Below are 13,295 nucleotides of genomic sequence, written 5' to 3'. Positions count from 1 at the left end.
ATGATATGCCTACCCATGATAAAATGTTAAAAACCCAAATTTCCTAAGTAGCCCAACAACAAGCAACAATAGCAGCCCCAGCTGGAACATTTACTGGTCAACCACAACCTAACCCAAAAGGCCATGCTAATGCTATTACACTATGAAATGGGACATAATTAGATGAATCGGTTGACCCAAGACTCCAAAATCTAGCCATGTATCAAAACTCTGGTAAAGGAACTGAAAGGCTAAATTAACAAACCAATGATGGAAGGGAAGACAAAAGCAGAGAGGCGGAAGATAAAGAAACACCTTATGTACCTCCGCTGCCATACAAACCACCTGTACCTTATCCTTAAATACTTTCTATGTATAAAAATGAAGGACAATTTAAGAAATACATGGAACTTCTTAAGCAACTTAAACTTCCTTAAAGAGATCTTATCTAATAAGAAAAAGCTTGAGGATAGTGAAACCATTGTGCTTACTGTTGAGTGTAGCGCTATTATTCAAAACAACATGCCTCATAAGCTGAAAGACCCAGGTAGTTTTTCTAAACCATGTGTAATCGGAAATTTTATCATAGACAAAGCTTTGTGTGATTTAGAAGCCAATGTTAGTTTAATGACTTTATCCACATGCAAGAAACTCAATTTAGGGAAACTAAGACCAACAGAGATGTCTCTACAACTAGCTGATCGTTCTATTAAATTTCCTGTAGGTATGCTAGAGAACGTTCCCATTCGTATAGGTCAATTATATATTCCCACCGAATTTGTAATAATGGATATCAAGGAGGATTCCAACATCCCTATTATTTTAGGAAGACCCTTTTTAGCCATAGTTGGAGCCATCATAGATGTGAAAAAATGAAGGCTAACATTTGAAGTTGGTGAAGAAAAAGTTGAATTCATTTTAGCTCAATTTTTACAGGTGTCATCTATAGAAGATTCATGTTGTCTCTTAGACGTCATCGACGAATGTGTGAAACAAATGGAGAGGGAACCATCCAAATATTACAGTGCCTCCTATATTTGAAGACGATAATTGGCATGAGCCACACGTAGATGGCAGTCTGAGGGAATGTCATGAAGTAACACCCAATTTAATGCCATGTCAAAAGAAACCTATTGTAGAACTTAAAACACTACCCAAGGACCTAAGCTATGAATTCCTAGACACCGAGCTTGAACGACCAATAATAGTCAAAGATGACTTAGGACAGATAGAAACCGAAAAATTACTTCATGTCTTAAGAAAGTATCCAACAACTCTAGGATATAACATCTCAGATCTAAAAGGAATAAGTCCCTCTATATGTATGCATCTCATTATGCTAGAGGAGGACTGTAAAACCTTTAGAGAACATCAGAGAAGAATAAATCCTATCTTGAGCGATGTAGTAAAAAAGGAGGTACAAAATATATTAGAAGTAGGAATTATATACCCGTTATCCGACAGTAATTGGGTCAGCCTAGTACATGTCGTACCAAAGAAAGGAGGTGTTATGGTTATCAGTAACGAAAAGGAAAAATCCATAGCATAACGAGTTCAAAACGGATGAAGGATGTGGATAGACTATAGAAAATTGAATAAAGCCACTCGTAAAGATCATTTTCCATTTCCTTTCATTGATCAAATGCTTGAACGACTGGATAAACATTCTCATTTCTGTTATTTATACGGATGCTTTGGATTCTTCCAAATTCCTATTCATCCCGATGACCAAGAAAAGAATACCTTCACTTGTCCTTATGGTACGTTTGCTTATCGACGAATTTTGTTTGGATTGTATAATGCTCCTGTATAATTTAAGAGATGTATGTTGTCGATCTTTGCTGATTTTATAGATGACATAATGGAAGTATTTATGGACGACTTCTCTGGTTGTGGGAAAAGTTTTGAAGAATGTCTTTCGAACCTAGAAATGGTACTTGAAAGATGCGGTAAAGTCAATCTCGTATTAAACTGGGAAAAATGCCATTTCATGGTTCGACAAGGAATCGTACTTAGACATGTTGTATTCGACCGAGGAATTGAAGTGGATAAAGCAAAAAAATAAATTATAGAAAATCTTCAACCTCCAAAAACCGTTAGAGAATTTCGCAGTTTCTTAGGACACGCCAGTTTCTACCGACGATTCATTAGAGATATCTCCAAAATAACCAAACCACTAACGGGCTTACTAATGAAAGATGCTGAATTCATATTTGATGAAGACTGCTTAAAAGCATTCAAACATCTGAAAAACGCTCTTATTACCGCACCTATTATGCAACCACCTGATTGGAGTAAGCCATTTGAGATAATGTGTGACGCTAGTGATTATGTCGTTGGCTCTGTCTTTGGACAAAGAAAAGATAACAAGTTTCATGTTATTTACTCCGCAAGTAGAATCTTAGAGAACACGCATATGAACTACGCCACCATAAAAAGGAACTCCTAGTTGTTGTGTTCGCTTTAGATAAATTTCGTTCCTACTTAGTAGGAGCAAAAATAATTGTCTCTATCGACCACGCTGCAATTAGGTATCTGTTAAGTAAGAAGGATGCTAAACCAATATTTTTAAGATGGATTCTGATTTTACAAGAATTCAATTTAGAAATCAAAGATAAGAAGGGCACCGAAAATGTAGTGGCAGATCAAATCTCTAGGATTTAGAACCTAAAACCTGAACGAGTGCCCATCGATGACGATTTCCCTTACGACCGACTTGTAGCCCATTTAGAAAGTGAAAGCGAGACAGTCAAATGTTCTTTGATGTATAATAATGCAGAAACTAATGAAGTTGTGGAATCAATTTGCACCAAAACCATATTTTAATGGTACGCTAACTTTGTCAACTACTTAGCAGCTCAAGTACTTCCACCAGACTTAACTTACCAGCAAAAGAAGAAATTATTCCATGATCTTAGGCATTACTACTGGGATGAGCCCCTACTCTTCAAGAGAGGCACCAATGGTATTTTTCGTTGATGTGTGCCTGAATCGGAAGTAATGATATCATATGTCATTGCCACTCCGCACCCTATGGAGGGCATGCAAGCACCTCGAAGACTTGTGGGAAGATCTTACAATCTGGTCTCTTTTGGCCTAATCTTTGGAAAGATGCCTGCACCATGGTTATAAATTACGATCGGTGTCAATGCACTGGCAAGATCTCTAGACATGATGAAATGGCCACTGAAAGGTATCTTAAAATTAGAAGTCTTTGATGTTTGGGGAATAGATTTCATGGGCCCTTTCCCATCTTCTTTTGGTAACAAGTACATACTCGTTGCAATTGATTACGTATCAAAATGGATCGAGGAAATAACCTCTCCTTCTTATGATGCACGAGTAGTCATCAAACTTTTCAAGAATGTGATTTTTCCTAGATTTAGTGTACCGGGGATTGTCATGAGCGACGATGGCTCCAATTTCATTTCAAACATCTTTGAAAGACTATTGCTCAAATATGGAGTCCGACACCTAGTAGCAATGCCATACCACCCTTAAACAAGTTGAGGTTTCCAATAGAGAAATTAAGCAAATATTAGAGAAAATCGTTGCAACTTCTAGGAAAGATTGGTCTGCAAAACTTCATGAAGGTCTGTGGGCTTATAGGACAACTTATAAAACTCTGATAGGAACCACTCCATTTAAACTAGTTTATGGTAAATCATGTCACATGCCTGTAGAACTCGAGCATAAAGCTTATTGGGCCGTTAAGACCCTAAACATGAATTACACAGCTGAAAGAGAGAAAAGAATCTTATATATCCATGAACTAGAAGAACATAGATTAAATGCCTATGAAATTGCCCGGATTTACAAGGAAAGAACCAAACAGGGGCATGATAAATGAATAATAAGGCAACAATCAGATTCCATTGTCAGCCAATAGTGGCATGATAAATTTGACACTTGTGGCATTTCTTCACAAACTTGAAACGGTCAGATTCCATTGTCAGCCAACAGTAACCTGCTCTCAACATCTTTTTAGCCATAGCTTGTCCATTGGAATGAGTACCAAAGGAACCTTCATGGACTTCAGTTATCAATAAGTCTGCTTCGTGTCTATCCACGCATCTGAGCAAAACTATATCGAAGTTTCTCTTATAAAGCACATCTCCATTCAGGTAGAAGTTGCCTTCTAATCTTCTCAAAGTCATCTTATCTTTCAAAGATGCCCCAGGCGGGTAAATCCGACTTTGGAGAAAACACTTGATATCAAAATACCATGGCTTTTCATCTTCGACTTCTTCAACAACAAACACATGAGCTTCCCTATCAAGACGCATCATAGTCAAATTAGGAACTTCATTCCAGAATTTCACCACAATCATTGAAGCAAACATTGCAATAGAATCTTCCATCCAATTTTCATCTCGAGGGATATGATGAAACTCAACCTTTGTAAAGAAAGTTGATATTGTAAGTGTAAGCCCTAAAGGCCAATACTTTTGGTACTTGTATAAAATTATTTATTATTAATAAAAAGGCTTTTTCTTTATTATGTTTGTTTAATAAACTCCCTAGAATAGCTAGTCCGTTTAATGTATCAAGTGTGACTTAATCATGAGATCACATTAAACATAATGACACTATTTTTAAAGTATCCGTAGTCGAGCTTTATTACGAAGTGGGATAACATTAAAGCATTAAGACTATTATGTATATAGACTGATGATCACATCTCATGGATCCTGGATAATGAGTTATCAAGTCTTAAACATAGGTATGAATATTAAGAGTAATATTTATATTGGATTGACCCGCTATTAGAATACTATATAGAATGTTATGCAAAGTGTCATAACTTATTCTCATGGTGATAATGGTGTACACCACCCTTCGACCTGAAACCACTATGGACCCTAGATGTAGAGTCAAGTGCCTTATTGCTGATCAAACATTGTCCGTAACTGGATGACCATAAAGCCAGTTGATGGGTACTCCAGGAAGCATGCTAAGGGACATGAGTGACCTAGATGGAATTTGCACATCCTACGTAATAGGATAAATGTCTATGGGCCCAATATTGAACTGGACAAGGATGACACAGTTTATGCCTTGAGTTCAATATAGACATAAGGGTAAAAGGGTAATTGTAGACATAGATATTATCACAAAAGGATTTGTCAGATCACATGACATTTTCGTGTCTTAGGTAGCAGTGATGTGTTGTTAAATACGTAATTAAATATAATTGCCAATGCCGTGAAAACCTACAGGGTCACACACAAACTGACGGGTTGATGAGACATAGAGTAACTAAGGAACACTGTAAGGTACGGTGCACTTAAGTGAATTGTAGACGATCGTAAGGTACGGTGTACTTAAGTAGAATACGAAATATGGTAAGGTACCGCGCGCTTAAGTGATTTTGGCATATTATAAGATATAGGCCACATACACTTAAGTGGGATTTTTAGCTTGCAGCCCACACAAGTTGTTCTATAAATAAAACCCTTGTGCAGAAGCATTTGTGAAGTTGCAATGTCGTTTCTCTCTCTCTCTGTCTCCCTCTCACTCAAAGCCTTCATTCGTTGCAGCTAGCACTGAGATTGAAGGAATCCGTTTGTGTGGACTGAGTAGAGGCGTTGTCATCGTTCAGCATTCGTGATCGCTCTGTAGATCTGCATCAAAGGTTACAATCGCCACAAGAGGTAAGGATTCTATCACTGATCATGCCCATTCGTAAGGATCACTAAAGGAGAAATTTTTTAAATTTCGCTGCGTTTTGGATCGCCCTTCTCCTTTAGTGGTATCAGAGCCACTTTTGAAACCATGCATCTGATAGCTATTTATTTTCTGTATTAATACGATTAAAAGACAGAATGAATCAAAGAATAAACGAGTAATTAAATTTGGCATCATGTGTGTACGATTTGGATGATTGATGTTGACTATGCTTCGGAATCCGACGTTAGTATGGTGAAGCAACGATACATCGATCGTCCATAGGTTACGCAATTGAGATTGATCAAGTTATATATATATATGATATAAGTAATCTTAATGCAAAATACGATATATATGATATATTGTTTCTGTTTCGTTCATTCAAACACTTAATGGTTGTTTTCCTTTGAGCGATCAATGGTCATTTGCTTCTTGATCCCACATTAGTATGGTGAAGCAATGAGATGTTGATCAATCATATTGAATTAATAATCGAGGTGTGTTTGACAGTCTGAAATTGGTGTATTAGGGTTAATGACGGCACAAGGGTTGTGCTTTCAAAGAGTTATGCGATTAGGGTTGTGACTTTGCAAGAGTTGTGCTTTAAAGTATCAAGTGTTGATGCGGAACCCCCGGCTAACTCTGCATAGTGTGATCAGTCACCCAAATTTAATTTGGTTTTAATTAATTAATAGAATTTAAATTAATAATAATAATGTGTTTATTATTATTGTCTTGTGGTGATCGGTTATGGCCTTAGTTTTCCTTTATTTTGTTTTGGGAGTTTAAAATACGACCTGCGTGTCGTGCCTCTCTTTTAATCTCTTAATGTAACTTCTTTTCTCATCCCACTCCCTCGTATGTAAAACGAGTTTCTTTTATGTAATGTAATGTTATGAAGAAAGAGAAGAATACAATATCAAAGGAGGACAACCTTGAAGATCTTGCTTGGAGAAGTTTAGATCGTTATTAGGTTAGCTAAGGTTCTCTCATTGGCTTGGGAGAACAATTGCGCTAGGGGCCATAACTGTTTCATTATGCATGTTGATACATGTCAGTGTATGTTGATGCATATGAGAGACGATTTATATGATAAATAAGCCAGTGAGATCAGAATAATTTCAAATTCCCTCAAATTAAATATTAAGTTTATGCTTTCCAAGTTTTAGCACTCAAAGACTAGTATCGGTAATGTAGGTTTCGCCTACGCGAGGTGCATGTTCTATATTAGTAAGGTGCGATAGGATAATTATAATATCCAATTGCTAAAACAATTGGTCAAACCTAACTAAACAAATTATAATAAGATTATATATGTTTAGAAGCAAGAGTTGGAAATGATCCATGTGATGGATTGGAGTAAGGAGTTATTCACCCAACTAAAATATTCGAGAGTTGTATTAGATACAACTGGAAGGAGTTCCTATCTAAATAACCTAGTTTTGGGTAATCCGCCTACGCGGACTTAAAACAAAGTGAAATATGGATCTCGACCCACTAGAAAATCTTCCAACGGGATTTTCTGAATCAAATGGTGAGGGTCATTTGTTTTGAGTAAAATAGTGGGAGCATATTTAATTAAAGGCCTAATTAAATATGTTATTGATACTTATATTTTCATTATTTTCATGTAGATTACCATGACAACAAACACCTCTAACAATATTTTGCGATCAATCATTGACAAGGAAAAATTGTTTGGCACAAATTTTCTAGATTGGCACCGAAACCTAAGGATTATCCTCAAACATGATAGAAAGTTGTATGTCTTGGAGAAACCTGTTCCTGAAGAGAAACCTCCTAGTTTTGTACCTAAGGAAGAAAGAGATGCTTATATGAAGCATGTCGATGATGCCAATGAAACTACTTGTCTCATGCTAGCTACCATGAACTCAGAGTTGCAAAAGCAACATGAGAACATGGCAGCGTTCGATATGATCGAACACTTGAAGATGCTCTATCAAGAGCAAGCAAGGCATGAAAGGTTTGAAGTTTCAAAATCCCTTTTTCAAGGCAAGTTAGCTGAGGGAGCTCCTGTAGGTCCCCATGTGCTCAAGATGATTGGGTATGTGGAAAACCTTGAAAGGTTGGGTTTTCCCCTCGGAAAGGAACTTGTGACTGATTTGATCTTGCAATCGTTGCTAGATAGATTTTCAGTCAATTTTTCCTTAATTTCAATATGAATGATATGGACAAATCTCTTGCTGAACACTAGCCATGTTAAGATCTGCTGAGCAGAATCTAAAGTCAAACGGGAAGTCCATTCTGATGATCGGAAATGGAATGAGACAATACAAAAGACCCACCGAGCAGGGTGATAAAGGGAAAGTCAAGGAAGTTGCCAAACCCAAACCCACTGTTGCTGCTTTGAAGCCTAGTGGAGGCATAGCAAAGGAAGGCACCTGCTTCTATTGCGGTAAGACCGGACACTAGAAGAGAAACTGCCCAAAGTACTTGGAAGATAAGAGGAATGGAATAGAGACTTCATCTTCAGGTATTTTTGTTATTGAAATTAATTTATCTACTTCTTCATCATGGGTATTAGATATTGGATGCGGTTCTCACATTTGTACTAATGTGCATGGGCTAAAAAGGAGTAGAGATTTGGCAAAAGGTGAAGTTGACCTACGTGTTGGCAATGAAGCAAAGGTTACTGCTTTAGCCGTAGGAACTTATGTATTGACTTTACCTAGTGGTTTAATAATTCAGTTAGAGAACTATTATTATGTACTTCCAATTAGTAGGAATATTATTTCCGTTTCTTGTTTGGACAAGTTTGGTTTTTCATATATAATAAAGAACAATTGTTGCTAAATTTATTTGAATGATATATTCTATGCTACTGCACAAATGAACAGTGGACTATATGTCCTTGATCTTGAAATGCCTATTTATAACATTAATACTAAAAGGATGAAACCTAATGAGTTAAATCCAACTTACCTTTGGCATTGTCGATTAGGCCACATAAATGAGAAACACATTTCCAAACTCCATAAAGATGGACTCTTGGACTCTTTTGATTATGAATCATATGAGAAATGCAAATCTTATTTAATTGGAAAGATGACAAAGTCTCCATTCACAGGAAAAGGTGAAAGAGATATTGATCTTTTAGCCCTCATACATAATGATGTATGTGGACCACTGAACATACAAGCCAGAGGAGGTTTTCAGAACTTCATCACATTTACTGATGATTTCACTAGATATGGTTATGTGTATTTAATGAAACATAAATCAGAGTCCTTTGAAAAGTTCAAGGAATTCAAGAATGAAGACAAAACCAACTAGGTAAGAATATTAAAACTCTTCGATCAGATCGAGGTGGTGAGTATTTAAGCATAGAGTTTGATGACCATCTGAAAGAGTGTGGGATCCTATCCCAACTTACTCCTCCTGGAACACCCCAATGGAACGATGTATCTGAGAGAAGAAATCAAACCTTGTTAGACATGGTCCGATCCCTGATGAGTCACGCCGAACTTCCAAACTCCTTTTGGGGACATGCACTATTGACATCAACTTACACTCTTAACCGTATTCCATCCAAAAAGGTTGAGAAAACACCATATGAGATATGGAGTGGTAAGAAACCACATATGTCTTACATGAAGATTCAGGGTTGTGAAGTTTATGTGAAACGACAAATTTCAACTAAGCTTGACCCCAAATCTGACAAATGCTTATTTGTGAGGCATCCTAAAGAAACAAGAGGGTATTACTTCTACAATCCTTCTGAGGGCAAAGTGTTTGTCGCTCGAACTGGAGTTTTCCTAGAAAAGGATTTTATTTCCAAAGGAATTAGTGGGAGGAAAGTAGAGCTTGAAGAAATTCAAGAATCACAAAGCATTGATACACAATTGGAGGAATTATAGAAGGAAACACAAGTAGTTGTGGAAGAGCAACCTGCACAAGTAGAACAAGATCAACGTAGGTCAAGCAGGATATGTCACCTACCTGAGAGATATGGATATCTCATAACTGATCAAGGTGATGTATTACTCATGGATCAAGATGAGCCTATTACCTACCAAGATGTCATAACTGGTCCTGAGTCTGAGAAGTGGCTAGAAGCCATGAAATCTGAAATGGATTCCATGTACACAAACCAAGTTTGGACCTTGGTAGAACCTCCTGTAAGAGTTAACCCTATAGGATGCAAGTGGGTCTTCAAAAAGAAGTCGGACATGGATGGTAAGGTACATACCTATAAGGCAAGACTGGTTGCAAAATGATATAAACAAATTCATGGGGTTGACTATGATGAAACGTTTTCACCAGTTGCAATGCTTAAATCTGTTCGGATTTTACTTGTTATCTCTGCATATCATGATTATGAAATATGGCAGATGGATGTCAAAACTGCTTTCCTTAATGGGAATCTTCTTGAGGATGTGTACATGACATAGCCTGGAGGGTTTGACATACTAGAAGAAGCCCAAAAGATATGTAAGTTACAAAGATCAATCTATGGATTGAAGCAAGCTTCTAGAAGCTGGAATATTCGTTTTGATGAAACAGTAAAACATTATGGATTCATCAAGAACGAAGATGAGCCTTGTGTCTACAAGAAGGTTAGTGGGGGCATGATCGTTTTCCTGGTATTATATGTAGATGACATATTACTCATTGGAAACGATGTCCCTACCCTGCAACAAGTAAAGTCTTGGTTGGGGAAATGCTTTTCTATGAAGGACCTAGGTGAAGCAACCTATATATTAGGAATCAGAATCTATAGAGATAGATCACAAAAAATGCTTGGCCTAAGTCAGAGTACATACATAGACAAAGTGCTGAGACACTTTAATATGCATGATTCCGAGAAAGGATTCATACCTATGCAACATGGCTTGTGTCTATCAAAAACACAATCCCCTTAAACTAAGGAAGAAAGGGATCGCATGAATAAGATTCCATATGCATCTGCAATAGGATCTATCATGTATGCCATGTTATGTACTCTACCAGATGTCTCATATGTTGTAAGTGCAACGAGCAGGTACCAATCTGATCCCGGTGATGCTCATTGGGTAGCTTACAAGAATATCCTTAAGTATTTGAGAAGGACTAAGGACTCATTCTTGATATGTGGAGGTCAGAAAGAGCTTGGTGTAATTGGATACACCGATGCTAACTTCCAAACAGATAAGGATGACTTTAGATCACAATCTGGTTATGTGTTTTGCTTAAACGGTGGCGCTGTGAGCTGGAAAAGTTCAAAGCAAGATACAGTTGCTGATTCTACAACCGAGGCCGAGTATATTGCTGCCTCAAGTGCAGCAAAGGAAGATGTTTGGATCAAAAAGTTCATTAGTGAACTTGGCATAGTTCTTAGCATTGTGGATCACATTGGTCTCTATTGTGATAACAATGGTGCTATCGCACAACCTAAGGAGCCTAGATCTCACCAACGATCCAAACACATACTTAGATGTTATCACCTCATTCGAGAGATAATAGATAGAGGAGATGTGAAAATATGCAGAGTACCTACACTTGTCAATCTTGATGACCCACTGATAAAGCCTCTTGCGCAACAGAAGCATGGTGGGCATACTAGATCTATGGGCATTAGGGGTATGCCTAATTGGCTCTAGTGCTAGTGGGAGATTGTTAGTGTAATTCGTAGAGGCCAATACTTTTGGTACTTGTATCAAAATATTTATTAATAATAAAAAGGATTTTTCTTTATTATATTTGTTTAATAAAGTCCCTAGAATAGCTAGTCCGATTAATGTATCAAGTGTGACTTAATCATGAGATCACATTAAACATAAGGACACTATTCTTAAAGTATCCGTAGTCGAGCTTTATTGTGAAGTGGGATAATATTAAAGCATTATAACTATTATGTATATAGACTGATGATCACATCTCATGGATCATGGATAAGGAGTTATCAAGTCTTAAACATAGGTATGAATATTAAGAGTAATATTTATATTGGATTGACCCGCTATGAGAATACTATATAGAATGTTATGCAAAGTGTCATAAGTTATTCTCATGGTGATAATGGTGTATACCACCCTTCGACCTGAAACCACTATGGACCCTAGATGTAGAGTCAAGTGCCTTATTGTTGATCAAACATTATCCATAACTGGATGACCATAAAGACAGTTGATGGGTACTCCACGAAGCATGCTAAGGGACATGAGTGACCTAGATGGAATTTGCCCATCCTGCGTAACATGATAAATGTCTATGGGCCTAATATTGAACTAGACAAGGATGACATAGTCTATGCCTTGTGTTCAATATAGACAAAAGGGCAAAAGGGTAATTGTACACATAAGTATTATCACAAAAGGATTTGTCAGATCACATGACATTTTCGTGTCTTAGGTAGAAGTGATGTGTTACTAGATACCGCTCACTATTTATATTTTTAAATATGTGAGTTAATATAATTGCCAATGTCGCAAAAACCTACAGGGTCACAAACAAAAGGACGGATTGATGAGAGATAGAGTAACTAAGGAACACCGTAAGGTATGGTGCACTTAAGTGAATTGTAGAACATGGTAAGGTACGGTGTACCTAAGTAGAATACGATATATGGTAAAGTACCGCGTGCTTAAGTGATTTTGGCATATTATAAGATATGGGCCACATACACTTAAGTGGGCTTTTTAGCTTGCAACCCACACAAGTGGTTCTATAAATAGAACCCTTGTGCAGAAGCATTTGTGAAGTTTCAATTTCGTTTCTCTCTCTCTCTCTCTCTCTCTCTCTCTCTCACTCACTCACTCAAAGCCTTCATTCGTAGCAGCTAGCACTGAGATTGAAGGAATCCGTCTGTGTGGACTTAGTAGAGGCGTTGACATCGTTCAACTTTTGTGATCGCTCTGTAGATCTGCACCAAAGGTTGGAATCGCCACAAGGGGTAATGATTTTATCACTGATCATGCACATTCGTAAGGATCACTAAAGGAGAGTTTTTTTTAATTCCGCTGCATTTTGGATCTCCCTTCTCCTTCAGATATCCTCCTCACATAATCTCTATATAGTATCAAACCGGGTTGGTTCGTCTCCCATTCAACTTTTATTCTGATTCACAACCAGAGTTGAATCTCCATAGACGTCAAGATATTTAATAGCCTCTTCAAGCCCCATAATGCAAGATTCATACTCAGGCATGTTGTTTGTACACTTGAAAGTTAATCTAGCTGTAAACGGAAAATGAGTGCCTTGAGGGGTAATATTCACTGGCCCAATGCCATTACCATATTGATTAACAACTCCATAAAATACCATGCCGCAACGGGAACCAGGTTCAGGTTCTGGCCCTTCTTCAAGCAATGGTTCATCACAATCTTTCATTTTTAGATACAACATCTCTTCATCAAGAAAATCATATTGCATTGACTGATAGCCTTCAATCGGTTGGTGAGCCAAATGGTCAACCAACACACTACCTTTGATAGCTTTTTGAGATCGGTATTCGATATCATACCTAGATAACAACATCTGTCAATAGGCAATCCTCCTAGTTAAAGCAGGTTTCTGAAAAATATACTTGATTGGATCCATTTTTTATATCAACCAAGTAGTATGATTCAACATGTATTGGCGCAGACGCTTAGCAGCCCAAGCCAATGCCCAACAAGCCTTTTCAAGCATAGAATACCGACTCTCAC

General features: G+C 37.4%; 1 protein-coding gene across 1 annotated transcript; it reads left to right on the top strand.

Moving 5' to 3' along the window:
* Positions 1–360: 360 nt before the first annotated feature.
* Positions 361–855, top strand: LOC127122916 (uncharacterized). The gene has a single exon (XM_051053190.1). The coding sequence runs from the start codon at positions 361–363 to the stop codon at positions 853–855; it is 495 nt and encodes a 164-aa protein (XP_050909147.1).
* Positions 856–13,295: the final 12,440 nt, after the last annotated feature.

The sequence above is a fragment of the Lathyrus oleraceus genome, chromosome 2, assembly GCF_024323335.1.
Source record: "Lathyrus oleraceus cultivar Zhongwan6 chromosome 2, CAAS_Psat_ZW6_1.0, whole genome shotgun sequence".
NCBI lineage: Eukaryota > Viridiplantae > Streptophyta > Magnoliopsida > Fabales > Fabaceae > Lathyrus > Lathyrus oleraceus.
The sequence above is the reverse complement of the archived record's forward strand: the minus strand, read 5'-3'. Positions and strand labels throughout refer to the sequence as shown.

Coding starts and splice junctions, on each gene's coding strand:
- LOC127122916 (XM_051053190.1), top strand. CDS start 361: ATGAAGGACAATTTAAGAAATACATGGAACTTCTTAAGCAACTTAAAC.